General features: G+C 47.7%; 2 protein-coding genes across 7 annotated transcripts in view; one reads left to right on the top strand and one right to left on the bottom strand.

Moving 5' to 3' along the window:
* The window catches only part of PFKFB1 (6-phosphofructo-2-kinase/fructose-2,6-biphosphatase 1), a 64,733-nt gene extending 57,064 nt beyond the window's left edge, over nt 1-7,669 (bottom strand). The window contains exon 1 of one of the 5 annotated variants that reach the window (XM_073013650.1): nt 7,574-7,669. Coding sequence is in view for 2 of the 5 variants with exons in the window: in XM_007991827.3 (XP_007990018.1) it covers nt 1,337-1,457 (121 nt within the window). In the remaining 3 variants the exon portion in view is untranslated. Of the gene's footprint in view, nt 1-1,336; nt 4,795-7,357 lie in introns of those variants that run through there. The other 4 variants (XM_073013651.1, XM_007991829.3, XM_007991827.3 and 1 more) reach the window with 4 other exon arrangements.
* A 13-nt stretch (nt 7,670-7,682) lies between these two features.
* APEX2 (apurinic/apyrimidinic endodeoxyribonuclease 2) lies at nt 7,683-15,050 on the top strand. Of its 2 annotated transcripts, XM_007991824.3 has the most exons (6): nt 7,683-8,024; nt 8,995-9,078; nt 9,697-9,877; nt 10,407-10,553; nt 11,102-11,171; nt 13,800-15,050. In XM_007991824.3, the coding sequence occupies exons 1-6, from the start codon at nt 7,868-7,870 to the stop codon at nt 14,715-14,717; spliced, it is 1,557 nt and encodes a 518-aa protein (XP_007990015.1). In that variant the 5' UTR covers nt 7,683-7,867; the 3' UTR covers nt 14,718-15,050. The 2 variants fall into 2 exon arrangements, with proteins under 2 accessions (XP_007990015.1, XP_072869750.1); XM_073013649.1 differs by lacking the exon at nt 9,697-9,877.
* Nucleotides 15,051-15,569: the final 519 nt, after the last annotated feature.

The following is a 15,569-nucleotide window of genomic DNA, read 5'->3' as shown; positions in this document are numbered from 1 at the left end:
GACGCTCCAAACTAAAGTGAGCACGTATTTATTTTTCATCTTCTATTTGATAGAGACTATATTAGATGATTTATGTATATTATCTCTCCAACTTGAAAGACACAGTTCCCAGGACTATAAGCATTCTAGCTCTGGAGGACCCGTGTATGCAGAGAATGGCTTGCTTGTCAACTAAACAGCCCCTTGGAAAAGGCCAAGAGTGGCTGGCTGGGTGAGGGTACCTCTCAGTCTCCAGGCTCCTAGATCTCCAGTTGAGTGAGTGTGAGAGCTGGTGGAGATAAGAAAGAGAGAGAACAGGAGCCTAGTCTTTTTTGTCTCTCTTCCTCCACCCACACCCTACATCCGGTATATTATAACTATATTTAACATTCTATATGCTCCTGGATCCTCTAAGCAACTACTGCTACCCCCAATATCTCTGAGCCTGGGCCTCCTCTAGCATTAGCAGAGTGGAAACTTGGTTAGCTGGCCTTTGGGGTGTGTGAGTCCCACAGTCTACAGCTGCCTTATCTTAACCCACCTTATGGCCATTCAGGCCACAATCCCTGGGCTGGATGCACCTTGGTCCACCACTGTCGCCTGTTATCTATGGGAAATGGTATACTCGTTTCTTTTTAAATACGTACAGGTTTTGTTTACTTTTCTTTTGCCCTTGATCTTTCTTAAATTTCCAAAGTGAGCACCACACCAGTGGGCTGGCCCTGAAAGACTGTCTCTCTCAAATTCCCAGAGCAGCAAGGAGGTCCATATGTGCCAGAGAGCTAACACTGGAGACAGGACATGAAGTGTTTCCCAACCTAGGCAGGTACAGACTCAGAAAAGGCCTGAGAAAGGAGAGGAGCAATACTGACCAGTGACATGGCACTGTTGTGTACGCAGCACCTGTCCCCTGAGAGATGATGCCAGGAGCCATCAACTTATTTCACCCAGGCACTATCAGTCAGACAAGACCAACTCCCAGACACTTCACAGAAGTCACCAAAATGAAACATACTAGGCTATAACTGAACAGTCCTGAACTAGAAATCTTAAATTCTAAACAAGAAACATTCCAAACAAGCTCTGCCTAAGAAATGAAAAGTTCCTAAAGATCCCTCTGATTAAGATGGTCTTAACCTAATCCTCCTTCTCTGTCTTCATCTCTTTCTTTCCGGTTGTCTTCTCTCTCATTCTTTCCTCGCCTTTTTGACACTAGCCTCTATTTCATCCAGTTGTTCATCTACTCCAACTTTTAGGTTGAGGTGGGAGTGTATGTTAAGGGGAGGTGCATCCTTTGCTCTTCTACACCCACTCTACCACCACCACCTTGAAACCCACGGAAGTAAACCCCACTTACAGCCCCTTCTCCGATGCAGCCTGCTGCTGCCGCTGCTGTGTGGAATCCAGATCTTCTGCAACCTGGTTTGGGTGAGCTCTCCCATCTCTGGAGACATCTTAGGAGTCGCAGCTAATGACATCACTGCCCACAAGGTACCCGGCCTCACTTCCTATCTTACTAGCTGTCTTTTCCCTCACTGTGGTCACAGCAGCAGGTGGACAGAGCTGGGACGGGGGGTGCACTGGGTTTCTAAGCCCTCTCAGAGTCTGTCTTCAGTCCCCTCTCCTCTTTCCTCTGGTCCTAGCCTGCCTCTGTTCCTGTATGTACTAGGGGTATTGGGTGCAGAGAGCAAGAGGTTGGGCAGAGGTCAGGAGAGGCCTCTGAACTCCAAGGGCTGTGTACATAGGAGGTAAGTTGGAGCCCAACAAGGAAGGCAGCCAGCAACACAGTCCAGGTCTGACCAGTCACTTCCCTCCAATGAAGACAAGACTAATAGAGTATGCAAATAAAAGACCAAAGATCATGTGCTTACAGCCTGTGTGGGGTAGAGAGGCAAAGGTGATGGAGGTAGGTCTCAGCGGCTTTTCCAGCTTTGAAATTAAAAAATGGACCTAAGTAGAATGTCAAGCTCCAACCCAGAAATCAAGATTTACATCAGAAATGCAAGGTTCCCAAGGACAAAAACACAAACACAAAGTCCCTACTGGGGAATGCAGTGTTTTGAGCTGGCAATTAGAGGCCCAAACTGGACATGGAAGGTCCATTACTTCTCTGCTTCTCCGACCCAAAATGGCCTTGCATCCCTTGTCTTCTCTGGATTCTGCTGCCTTCCTTGCCACAGGGCCTCTCCCACCTGAAATGTGCTGCCTGGGGCACTCTTGAAGAGATGGGCACTATTTGATCATCTTTCTACTCTCTCCAGCCAAGGGCTAAATAAATAGGAGTAAACTGACACCTTTGGAAGAGTGCAGCCATTGCCTGGGGCTGGAGGTGGGGGAATGGTAAGCTCTGCCCACATGGCTGTTAGCCACCGTCAGATCCCCTAAGGAGAATGACATTGGCATCATGAACTGATAGAAAATTTCACTAAAGTTCCTCATGCCAAGCCATTAGGATGGAGATTTAAGAGGGTGGAGGCTGCAGCAGGGAGCAAAGAGCAATGGCCTCAAAGTAGGACAAGTCCATAGGCCAGAGCCATCCAGCCCAGATGACTCACCCTCACCTGCCCCCTCTCTCCCTCCCCTGACACGTTGTTTTGAGGCTTTTATGTGTAGAACTCATAGAACTGCACAGCTTGCCTGGAAGATGCGCAAGTGTGCTCTTACTTCACTCTTCTGCAACCTTCCCACCCCCAGTGAACCTTCAATGATTGGCTACGAGGAAGCTCAACTTTCTTCCACTGAGCTGGGCTACACAAGGGCAATCTCTTGGGGACAGAAATTTCCAATCCCTGCCCTCAAATGCTCTCAGTTCCACTTTGCCTTTTAAGAAGTTCCCTAAAATACATTTGCAAGCCTTAGTCTACACAAGGGTCAGATTTCCTCCAGTTGTTGTGTATAAATCATACCAAACTTTTAATACATTCCAGAGCCCACCTATCTAAATGAATCAACTGAGACAGCAGATTATGACGGTTAAGAGCAATAGGCTCTAGAGCCATATTTCTTGAGTGGAATCCTACCTCTGCCCCTTGTTGGCTATGAGACAATGAGCAGAAGACTAAACTTTTCAGTGCTTCAGTTTTCTTATCTGGAACATGGCAATGATAGGAGTACCTACCCTCCTTAGGATTGTTGAAGATTCAATGTGTTAAAAAATGTAAAGCAATCTGGGAAATGTTAAAAATATATTATCTAACACTGTTACTCCCTTTGGGAGGTAAATGATAAGACACCTCTTTGACTAACCTGAAACTTCTACTGTAATGCTGACCATACAGAAAACCCTCAGTTAAGGAAACTTACAATATTATGGCAAAGGTTTAACATTTATAATATGCAAAGAGCTCCTGCAAATCAATTAGAAGGATGAATTTGGTTTTACTCTTTTGATTTTGTGTAAAGACTTGTGAGATCATTTCATCTCACCCTCTCAGGTAAGAAAACTGAGGTCTAGAAATATTTTTCTAGAAATATCCTAAGGTCATGTAGCAAATCAGTGGCCAAGTCAGGAATAGAACACTAGGGACCTAATTTCTCCCAGGCCAGGGCTTTTCTTTAATTAATCAAACACGCCTGATCTAAGAATGTGGTCTTACAGGTCAGCTCAGAACCTCTAGAGTCTCAGAACTAGGCTTTGTAAGAGATACAACTCTTTTAATTCTAATAAATTTCCTAACTGGTATAAATCTGTTAATATTAATAATCTTAATTATAACCCTTTCCCTGTATGTTTTCCATTGCCCACAAAGCAACAACATATTCCTTATCTCATTTGATCCTTACAAACATCCTTGTTAGCCTTACAGGGAAACTGAGGTCTGGGGAGGGGAAGTGGCATGTTCAAGGTAATCTAGCTGGTCACATGAACGTCTCTCTTCTATGTTTACAATTTTGTCCCCATGACCCTGCCAACAGGCAGAAGGACAATTTTAGCAGCAGGAAATCTGAGATAGGAAGCTGGCAGGCTTTTGACAAAGTCTGAAAGGGTAAACCTGGGGTCCAGGCTCTAAAACCTAACTTAAACTTGCCTGGAATTAGCTATGAGATTCCTCACTGTTACCAATTCTGATCCCAGAAGCAGGAGACCAAAACAAGCTTTATGGAAAGACCTCAGCTTGGCACTCAAGACTTCCCAATCAAGCTTCAGTCTACCTGTCCAGCCATGTCTCTCCTTAGATCTCCATCCTTAAACTTCACTGGCTGACTCACTGGGCCCCAAAATACATGGTGTGTTTTCTTGTTTCTTGGCTTTTGCTCAGCCTGAAATGCCATTTTTTCTCCTTCTATTCCCAACACATTCTGACCCACTTTTCAAGGTCTGGTTTGATGTTCACTTCCTTTGGGAAGTGACCCCTGTATCCTTGGGACAGGACTTGTCTTTGGTTCTTATATTGCCCACCTGCTCCTATCTGAGCAAGTATCCACCAGTATTTTCCTGGTCTGCTTCCCCACTAGACTGTGAACTCCTTGAGGATGGAGACTAGATCTCAGTGATCTGTAATTTGTGTTTCCAGTGTCAAATTCAGGCCCTGGCACAGAGGACAGAGGAGACACTTGCTTATTGTGTTTGTGCAGTCTACATCTCTCTGCCCTAGATGAGATGAACTTGTGGACAACTAATCCTAGTTCAACAAGGTAAATATTATAACAGAGAGCTGTGCAGGGAATTGGAGGGGAGAACTAACTTGTCTGAGGTAGGAGGTGGCATCTAGAAAGGTTTCTCTACCTTGAATGGGACAGAAACAGATAAACACAAGAATTAAGTCCTCTCTGAAAAGGGCCAGTGAACTCGTGGCAGAGAAAGGGTTCAGTCAGTACCAGATTCTCATTCAAGACCAAGCTCTGACCTGCAGCTCTTGGTCTAAAATTCTAAAATGGGGCTATCTCTAGGGAAGAAAAGATTACAATGTGATTTCCCAAGGCCCCCAGATCCTGACCCTGTACCCCTCCCAAAGTATAGGGCATGTGTATGGGGGGAGAATCCTATGTAAAGAAGCATATGACAGTGCTGATGGATAATAAAGTCATGAATGGGGTCTCCCTATTGGTAGCTCTCAGACTGTTTGGGTATGAATGCATTTGTGGAGAATGAAGGCGTGGGGGGAGATCGACCACACACTTACAAGCTAGGTGCATGTATATGAGTGTCAGGCCTTCTGTGACAGGAGTCTATGATCCGCTTCCTTCTCAGCCACTGTCCTGGCCCACCATCTCTCCACTATTTTCAGCCTCATGCCTGGGCCCCAAACCTCACTGAATCCTAGTCCTGGAAGCGGCTCTCCACAGACCATAGTCGCACAGGGAGAAGAGCAGCTGGAGGGTTTTGGGTGGGATTGCTTGTGGAGCCTATATAAAAAAGCAAGATCACTACTCTTAGAGCGAGGAAGTCCCGAAATGTCTCCAAAGAGCTTTGGTTTCTGCCTTTCCACCCTTCTTGATCGTGACAGCCCTCTGAGGAACATTGGCTAGAGACTCTGATTTCCATTTTACTGAGGAGGCTACTGATGCCCAGAGAAGCTAGAGAGTTTGTTCAAAGCGCCACAGCAAATCAACCCTACTTTACACATCAGTGGGGAGGTAAGAGCTATAATCTCAATCACTCAGTTCATTCAAAACCAGACCAGAACAAGTTAGAGAGACTTTCACAGGTGCTAGGGAATTGCCCTGGGGGCCAGGGTCCCACAAAGGCCAGAATGGATTTTTAAAAATATACAGATATATAAATAGGTTACATATAATCTTTTCCCCCACTTTCCCATGCCCTTTAATGCACACGTCAACCAACCATCTACGCAAAGAAAACTTTCCAGAGGGCCTGAAGAATGGATGTGGATTTGTGTAACTCCTGCCTACGTTCCCTTCTTTCTCACCTACCTTTTATTCTAGAGGTTTTTTCTTCCATTGCTAATTATCCAACACTCGGTTGTCTCGCATTTACAGACCCCTAAGGCAGGTCCAGTGGGTGGCATCAAAGAGGAAGCCTGGAGGTGTTCGTTGGTTCCCTGAGAAGGCTGAGGATGTACCCTTGTTAAGTGGGGGGAGTGTATGTGCTCTGTTGAAATATCAGCTGTTGTAGTTGCCAAAGAAGTTACTGAGCCACCCGAAGCCTTTTCTCTTCAGTCCAACCATGTGTTCACCTTGCCCCAAAGGTCAGAACTAATATTAACAAGCCATTGCAGAATAGGGAAATTAAAACCAGCTATGGAGACAGGCAAGTTCTGGATTTTGCTGGGGCTGAGTTTCAGATTGGTCTTCAGTGTAAATGGGCATAATCTCTTACTGGAAAGCAATCTGACAATATGAAGCAAGAGCAATAAAAATGTTCATTTCCTTTGTCCTAGTTGTCACGTTCATGGGAGTCAATCCTGAGTCAACAACCCCCAAAGCATGAAAAAGCTTAGGACACACAAATTTTATTTTAATCACAGAGCTATTTTCTGATAGCAACAACTGGTAAATTTAAGTCCTCCAGGAGGAAAAGCAGTTTACTGCGTCTTTGCTGTAACCATTGAGGACGATGGCTCTAACGCTTAAATTCTGGGGAAAAAATAATTATGCTGCAATTCTGGGTGAGGAACCTAAAGATGCATCGTTATGCTTTTCCCTGGACATTGGGCATATCCATTACTTCTATTTTTTGTGCTCTCAAAAACAAGCCATGAACCTGTTGATGCTCTTGCTATTATTCTTTGTTCATTCATTCACCTGACAAATATCTATTGCTTCCCAATATATACTGTGTCCAGTATTAGGGGATGGGCTAACAAGATGAACCAGGCATGGTCATTGTTCTCAAGCTGCTGGCAGTCTAGTGGCAGCAGAAATAGAAGTCAATGACAGCTGTGTATTATAAGTACTGTGACAGAATGGACCGTAGGGTGCCGTGGGGCCCCAGAGGAAAAGACTTAACTGGGGTGGTGTGTGGTCAGTAAAAACACTCAGAAAAGTAATCCTTGAGCTAATTAACATAAGGTTTGAATCCTGGCTCTACTACTTCAGTGTAAGAGAGACTGAACTGTGAGAATGAAGTGAATTCACTCGACGTCTCTAACTTAGACTCAATGCCCCAAACAGGGCTGTCCTGAGAATTAAATGCGATAACATATACAGAAGAGCCATGGATGCATCCGGAGACAGTGCTGCTCACGAGCTTACATTTCCTGGGCCTCGATTTCACTTATCTGAGAAACAGAACCAAGAGTAAGGATGTGCCCGGCTACATCCTTCGGAATGTTAAGAGCCAAGACAAATAAAAGCTACAGGGCAGGCTTGAGACAGCCTCCTCCTCCTCCCCTCTGCCCCAATAAAGCCAAAGGCCCTCCTCCTAAGTCTTATCTCAGTGGAGCGACTCTTACTGCTCCCTCCTCCAACCACTAACCTCCCTTTGCCCCGTCCAACGCGATCACTTAGCGCCAGCTACTCCTGGGGCGCAAGCGCGGCAGCCATCTGTGCACTTAGGTGGGCGGTCCGTCGCACTGAGGGCGGGGCTTTGGCTGCTGAGCAGTTCCGCTCAGGGTCTTCTACAAAGTGGCAAAATCCCATTTGTAAGTAACCGGACGCACCACGTGGACTTCTGAGTAGAGGAAAAACGTACTGAGACTCAGGTGTCCGAGCGGAAGGCGCGGGAGCCCAACTGGAAACTCCTCTCGCCATTCATTGCCCCTAGGCTTCCGCTCTGCTTCTTTCAGCGTCCACCCAGTTCTTCCTCCCGCCAATGAGAACTGAGGAAGTTGAAGCCCCCGCCCGACGTGCGTCAGGCGCTTTTGTGGTACGCACGAGAGCGCCTGCGCAAACGCGCGCGGGAGGCGGGCCTGGCCAACTTCGGAACAGCGAGCTGTTCGCTCGCGCCTAGTTTGGCGCGGGCTGGGAGGTGTTCCAGCCCGTTAAGATGTTGCGCGTGGTGAGCTGGAACATCAATGGGATTCGGAGACCCGTGCAAGGGGTGGCAAATCAGGAACCCAGCAACTGTGCCGCCGTGGCCGTGGGGCGCATTTTGGACGAGCTGGATGCCGATATCGTCTGTCTCCAGGAAACCAAAGTGACCAGTGAGCGCTCTGGATTCCAGGATCCCTGCATACTTTTTCTTTCCCGCTAACTTTTGCCCCCTGTCCCATGTAATTTTACTTTCCCAGTTTCCTGTTCTTAAGAGTCCTGCCCTTAGACCCAGGTCTCTTCCCTCTTAAACTCCCATTTCCCACCCTAGCTAGATCCCCAGTTGCACTCCATTTCCTGTCTTCAGCAAACTAGCTCCTTCTCGAAACCCCATATCTAGTCAGATTCCCACTCATTCTCTGGCCCCAAACTCAGTCCCCTGAATTTCCTCCTTCCATACGCTGTCCATCTCCCCGCCACCAAGTCAAACCTCCGAATTCTTCATCCTTGCCCCAAGCTCAGATCCTCTAATTCCCACCCCACCTTTGACCCCAGCTCAGTCTTTCTAATTGCCTCCTTTTCACACCTCCACCTCAGAACCCCGTACCCCTTATCTATCCCCATCTCTCCTCCCAGCTGAAAGTCCCCAATTCCCACCTTATTTCCCACCCCAAGCTTAGATGTCCTCTTATTTCTTCACCCTTCTATCTCCCCTCAGAATCCCCTAATTCCTTTTCCTTCCATCCCCAGTTCAGATCCCCTAATTCCCTCTCTCTTACCTCTTACACTTAGCTCAGATTTCCACTGTCCTCTCATATGTCCATCCCCACCCCCAGCTCCCTCCCATCGTCCAGACCCCCAGGCTTAGCTCTGATTCTTTCCCTCTCCCACCTAATTCTCCACCTCCACTTCATAGTCTCTAACCACCCCCGCCAGCCTTCTAATTCTGATATCAATTTCCTCTCTGACATTTCCCATCTTTCTAGGTCTTCCTCTACTCATAGATACTTCATTCCCGTCACCCCCAACTCCGGCTCTGATGTGTGCAAGGAATTAGCCTACAACTGTAATTCCAGGCCTTTGTGTTTCCCGGATGCTAGTTTTACCTCTGACTTAATCTTACATTTTTTTTTTTTTCCCTAGGGGATGCACTGACAGAGCCCCTGGCTATCGTTGAGGGTTATAACTCCTATTTCAGCTTCAGCCGCAACCGTAGCGGCTATTCTGGTAATGGGGCTTTCTGTGGACTTTAAATTAGTGATGGAGGCAGATGAGGAAAAGGGTTTCCAATATTTGATGAGAGGGCAATAAGAAATTTAGACATTTAGTTTACAGAGCTAAAGCTGCATAATAGTAAATTACATGAAATATAATTTTTATGGATAGAATTATCCTACTGGACCTCAGAAATACAGTAGTAGTGTGGTGCTTAATTGTGTGAACTGTGGAGCCAGAAGCCCAGGGTTTGAATTGTGGCTCATTTCCTAACTGTGCACCCTCTGGCAAGTTACATTACCTCTTGGTGCCTCAGGTTCCTCAGCTAGAAAATGAGGATAATGTTTACCTTCTAGGGCTGTTACGAGGATTAAATGAATTAATCCATGTGATAGTAATAATTGCTAATACTTCTGGAGCACTCACCATGTATCAATGTAAAACACTTAGAACATTCTGTGGCTTTTCTAGACGCAGGAACTGAGACTCCAGGGTTTGAATAAGGTTCCCCAAGAACCACACTTTATGAAGATGACTTAGGTGACTTGTGTGGGGACAATTGGAGTGGGACAGGCTGTGCAACAGGCTATTGACTGCCAGGTCTGCTCAGAGTACCCTGTCTGTTCCCAGGTGTAGCCACGTTCTGTAAGGACAACGCTACCCCAGTGGCTGCTGAAGAAGGCCTGAGTGGCCTGTTTGCCATCCAGAATGGGAATGTTGGTTGCTATGGAAACATGGATGAGTTTACCCAAGAGGAACTCCGGGCTCTGGATAGTGAGGGCCGGGCCCTCCTCACACAGCATAAGATCCGGTAATAGCTCATATCTCCCTGCTACTGAGCACTGCTGGTGCTACTCTTTGAGTGTGAAGATTCTAAGGCTTGCCCTGTAAACACACATGCACCGTGGTGAAGTTCCCAAATTTGCCTTTCCTGATTTAGTCCTGGCTGGGCTGCTCAGTGTGACCCTGGCAAATTTCTCCCCCTCTGAGGCTTGAGTTTCCATCTCTACAGTGCGGGGCTGGCCTGGTGATCCAGCCCTTATTACCATAGACATCTCAAAAGCAACTTATTGCTGAATTCACTGCCCCAGGTTTCTCTCTTTCTGGGTGTTCTCTTTGTGAATAGCAGCGCCATTACCTGGTGGTCATCCTTAGATGTCCGTCTCCCTGCCTTACCAGTAGTCAGTCCCCAAGTCCTGTGCATGCCAGCTCATTTGTGTCTCTTTAACCCCTTTCTTTTCCATCCCAGACAGTCACCAAATGGAAGCCATGTGGTATGGGGAAGGGACAAAAGGGGAGGTTTGAAACTGACCCCTTTTGAAGGTTTCTCTTTTCTCCAGCACATGGGAAGGGAAGGAGAGGATCTTGACCCTAATCAACGTGTACTGCCCCCATGCGGACCCTGGGAGGCCTGAGCGGCTAGTCTTTAAGATGCGCTTCTATCGTTTGCTGCAAATCCGAGCAGAAGCCCTCCTGGCGGCAGGCAGGTACTGCAAGCCTAGGCAGCAAGGCTTCCTTGAGTCGGTCGTGGGTGCCCAGCCCTGTGTTAAGCTCCATTGAAAGGGATATGGAACCTTTCCAAAGAACTCAGAGACAAAGGGATATTGTTTCTACCCCACAGAATAGTTTTAAGGGTGAAATGAGATGAGAATGGTAAAGTTCCTGGAAGCAAAGGAAAGTCTTGTTCCAGGGAAGGACAGGAAAGTGAGGGTGGGTTAGAGCAATCAAGGGGAGGTGGTATTTGAGCTCACCTCCCCTTGATTGAAGGACAAGAAAAATGCCCATTAGGTACTGATCAGTGAGGCAGTCATGTCAAACATGGAGCACTGTCACCTTTGGAGATCAGAATTGGGTTGGTCGGATATGAAAGGCAGCAAGGTTGTGGTAAGATTGGAGAGGTAGGCTGCTATGAGTTGCTGTTGGCTAGGAAGCCTCAATATGGGAGGTGGCCTGTCTGAGCTCTTGGGCCCAGGAAAAAGTATACGAGCCAGGACTGCTGCACCCCTTTCTAACAATCCCATATTGTGTTTTTCAGCCATGTGATCATTCTGGGTGACCTGAATACAGCCCATCGCCCCATTGACCACTGGGACGCAGTCAACCTGGTAAGGCTACCTCTAGGTGCCTGGCCCCACTTGACTGATTCTGTTTGTCCAGCCAACCAATGCTGAGTTTTTGGCCCAGGGACAGCTTCCTTTATGGGAAAGTGGAGCTTGGTTTGCAATACTATTCTTATAGTACTGAGGATTGGTCATTCATTCAATAGACAATACTGACTCTGCCACATACTGAGGACTCAGGAGTCAGATCCAACTCTTGGCTCCTAGGAGCTCTCCAGCATGGTGGTGGGCTACAGACACATGGCTGGCCAATTATAGGATGGTATTCTCAGAGCAGAGACACAGATGGCATCCCAGAAGGCTACGGAAACTCAGAGATGGGAGTCCTAGGTGAGCTCAGACATCAGGACAGGCAGCTGAAAATGGCTGAATCTTAACAGACAAGTAGAACAGCTTTGAAGTAGTGAAGCATTTTAGCATGGGCAAAGGTTTCAAGGTGAGAATTTGCATTGTGTGCATGGGGAACCACAAGTCCCTTTCTTCTCAGTGACACGAGAAGGGAGGTGAGTGGCAGAAGGTAGGGCTGAAGAGTTGTTGGGGTCAGATGTTTTCAAGGACTGTGAATTCCACATTGCCTTGGTCATTTCCTTAATACACTGTGTTTCTTGTTTATGAACTTTCAATACCTCCTGGTTACCTCTGTGATGCAGAGAGAACATCGAGACCTAGCATTCAAGGCTCTCCATGGACTGCGACCTGTCTCTATTTCCACCTTCAGTGTCCCTACACATTTTGTCCTCTCTATCCTCTCTAGACAGGTTGTCTCCTGTCGGCCTGTTGTAAAAGTTATTCTCATTCTGGCTTTTTTCACTGTGCCCTGAATTGGTGGACATGACCCCCCTCTCTGTCTTTTTGTTATATGAACCTCTTATCTCTAAGTCCCCGTAGGCCCGTGGTTTTCAGCCCCTAACTGCATATTAGAACAAAAATATCAATATCTTAGCACTACTGCAGACTAATGAACTCAGAACTCTTGGGTGTGGGGCCAGGGTAGTGGCACGTTCTAAAAGCCCCCAGTGTGACTTTATCATGCAGCCAGGCTTGAGAACCACTGCCCTAGAATCTACAAGCCAGCTCTCATCTTGGCTTGCCGTATGTCTCATGATGGGGGATCAGTGATTGATGTTGGCACAGTCCCACTCAGCACTGGGCTTGGCTTAGAGAAGGACCGTGGGAATATTCCTTGATTAATTTGCAGAAGAGCTACATAAATGTAGATATGGCTCCCAGCTGGGAAATGAGCAGAAGCGAGAGAATGGTGGTGGTGGTGTGGTGGGGAGTGGAGAGAATGCTACAAAGTGCGAGCCTTCAGTCCCTCCCTGCCTCATTCCTCTTACGCATTCATTCAGTGTGTTCTTTCAGATTCCTGTGATAGCATCATACACCTTTATGCCTTCTCTACTTAGTTCAGAGGTAGCCTAGATCTCTCATGTATACCTCCTTCATTTTCTCCTCCAGGGAAAGAGAACTAATAGTGCCAGCTAAGATGACTTACAGTCTTTCCAAAATAGCAGAACATATCCACTTTCCACCAGGCTTGCTCTTTTAGTCTTGTCATTTCTCTAAATGGCACCATCATCCCCTTGGTTGCTTCAACTTAAAGCCTGGGAATTGTGCTAGTATTGTCTTTCTTTCTTACTCCACTTCCCACATTCAGTTAGTCTGCAAGTACTGTTGATTCTAGCTACAAATCATCTCATAATTTCATGTTTCTGTCTCCTCTGGCACCCACCCTAGCCCAAGTGACTATCATCTTGCTTGTGTGACTATGGCAGCCATTTCCTGCTGGTATTCTGGTCTCAAGTCTGGTCTTTCCTCAAGTCTTTTGGGTACGCAGCACACTCCCTCCACAGGCCCAGCACAGAGACTGTTCTTAAAGTTAGGAACACCATCCACCTAGGTTACTCTTGCTCAGCCCGCACACCTCCCCTCCAGATCACTTCTCGAAAGGAGGCCTCCTTGGTCCCCAGGAGTAGATCAGGTTCCTACTTTGTCCCTGGCATCATGCTTGGCACATAATAGGTATTCCATGAACATTCCTTGCAATGAATGAGTGGGTGGTTAGGTGGAGTGAATGGATGGACTGATGGATGATGGATTGGGGATCAGAGCCTAAGGAAGTATTCAGACCTGGATCCTTGCAGGTCCTCAGCTCAGAAGGTAGGAATGGTCATTGAGGGCTTTGACACAGTAGATAAACCAAATAGTGCCAGAGGGTTTAAAGGAAGAAGCTGACGGTCTTCCTAACTCTTAACCCCAGCCCTACTTCCTAGAGGCAAACACTTTTTTAACTTCCTGTTTTCCATCGTTTTAAAAAGCAGTTCTGGGAATTGCTTTGATTAAACAAACTTTCAGATTTGCCATTGATGGACCAATGCAAGATAAATGCAAGCTTGTGCAGAGGGAAAAACAAGCATGGTCTTTTAAATCAGTAAGGATGAAAATCAGAATCCCAGCTCTGCCAATTCTGGACTGTGTGACCTTCAGCAGTAGTCCTCTTGGGACAACCAAATTTTCTTATTTGCAAAATGCAGCAGTTAGTCTAAGTCCCTTCCAGTTCTAGGTATCTAGTTCTGTCTCTCTCTCTTCCAACCCCCTTTCCTCCTCACCTAGGAATGCTTTGAAGAGGACCCAGGGCGCAAGTGGATGGACAGCTTGCTCAGTAACTTGGGGTGCCAGTCTGCCTCTCATGTAGGGCCCTTCATCGATAGCTACCGCTGCTTCCAACCAAAGCAGGAGGGGGCCTTCACCTGCTGGTCAGCAGTGACCGGCGCCCGCCATCTCAACTATGGCTCCCGGCTTGACTATGTGCTAGGGGACAGGACCCTGGTCATAGACACCTTTCAGGCCTCTTTCCTGCTGCCTGAGGTGATGGGCTCTGACCACTGCCCTGTGGGTGCAGTCTTGAGCGTGTCCTCTGTACCCGCAAAACAGTGCCCACCTCTGTGCACCCGCTTCCTCCCTGAGTTTGCAGGCACCCAGCTCAAGATCCTTCGCTTCCTAGTTCCTCTCGAACAAAGTCCTGTGTTGGAGCAGTCGGCGCTGCAGCACAACAATCAAACCCGGGTACAGACGTGCCAAAACAAAGCCCAAGGGCACTCAACCAGGCCTCGGCCTAGTCAGGCTGGCTCTGGCAGAGGCCAGAAAAACCTGAAGAGCTACTTTCAGCCCTCCCGTAACTGTCCCCAAGCCTCTCCTGACATAGAACTGCCTAGCCCACCACTGATGAGCGCCCTCATGACCCCGAAGACTCCAGAAGAGGAGGCAGTGGCCAAAGTGGTGAAGGGACGGGCCAAGGCTTCAGAAGCCAAAGATGAGAAGGAGGTACGGACCTCATTCTGGAAGTCTGTGCTGGCGGGGCCCTTGCGCACACCCCTCTGTGGGGGCCACAGGGAGCCATGTGTGATGCGTACTGTGAAGAAGCCAGGACCCAACCTGGGCCGCCGCTTCTATATGTGTGCCAGGCCCCGGGGTCCTCCCACTGACCCCTCCTCCCGGTGCAATTTCTTCCTCTGGAGCAGGCCCAGCTGAACCAATGGAGGCCTGGGGACATCTGGCATAGTCACCCCTGCACGTGATCTGAGGCCAGCTCCCCTTCCCTGAGCTGCCTCCTGCTTCTCCCCGAAAGTCTCCTACCCTTCTGTTCCTCTTAGCCCTCTCTTCCTCACTGACCTTCCTACCTAGCTCCTTGTTGGTGAGCTTTTTGTGCCTTAATGCTGTGACCCAGCCCGCTACACCACTTTCCACCTTCCTGTCTGAAGTACACAGACACTGGCTGCCCCGGGAAGTTGTGTGATTTTAAATCACTTCTGTCTTTGCTGGAAAATGTATTTGTGCATAAATAAAGTCTGTGTATTTGTTTCAGGGTTGCACTTTGAGTGGACATTGTGAATGTACTCCATAAAGTTGAGTCAAAGAAGCTATCTCAATACTGGGTTTGCCAGCTGGCTGTAGCCCAATAATATAATTCCCAGGGAAAGGGGAGGAGGGAGGAGGGAATAGTGAGGAGTGAGGAGCAGTGCTCACCATAAAGAGTTCTCTGTTTGGTTGTAGGAGTTTACTGTACTGCTGCAGTTAAATCAGCAAGGGAGGTGGGCTATGTAGCCTTAAACCAGAGCTTCCCAACTAGTGTGCCCCACAGCTGCCCCAGTGGGTTACAGAGTTGAAAGAAATAGGGTCCTCAGCCCTCAGCATTGCCAGGCAGGGCCTGAGATCACACAAGTCTCAGGGAAGATCACCTGCTTAGCAAGTAGTATCATTAGTGCCCCTAAGTGTGCCATGGAAATGTTTCCCGTATACTGTGACCTGGAAAGTGGAAGCATTGCTTTGAACACAGTGCTTGCTCTAGCCAAGCCTCTTCTCACTTGTGAAAAATGGGACTGG

The sequence above is a fragment of the Chlorocebus sabaeus genome, chromosome X (assembly GCF_047675955.1).
Source record: "Chlorocebus sabaeus isolate Y175 chromosome X, mChlSab1.0.hap1, whole genome shotgun sequence".
Classification (NCBI taxonomy): domain Eukaryota; kingdom Metazoa; phylum Chordata; class Mammalia; order Primates; family Cercopithecidae; genus Chlorocebus; species Chlorocebus sabaeus.
Note: the sequence above shows the minus strand (reverse complement) of the source record. Positions and strands in the feature narration are given on the sequence as shown.

What these genes read in the sequence shown, in the direction of transcription:
- APEX2 (XM_007991824.3), top strand. Translation starts at nt 7,868, where the DNA reads ATGTTGCGCGTGGTGAGCTGGAACATCAATGGGATTCGGAGACCCGTG. An exon ending in CAACCGTAGCGGCTATTCTG is followed by an intron (nt 9,079 to 9,696) that starts GTAATGGGGCTT and finishes GTCTGTTCCCAG; the next exon opens with GTGTAGCCACGTTCTGTAAG. An exon ending in CTCACACAGCATAAGATCCG is followed by an intron (nt 9,878 to 10,406) that starts GTAATAGCTCAT and finishes TCTTTTCTCCAG; the next exon opens with CACATGGGAAGGGAAGGAGA.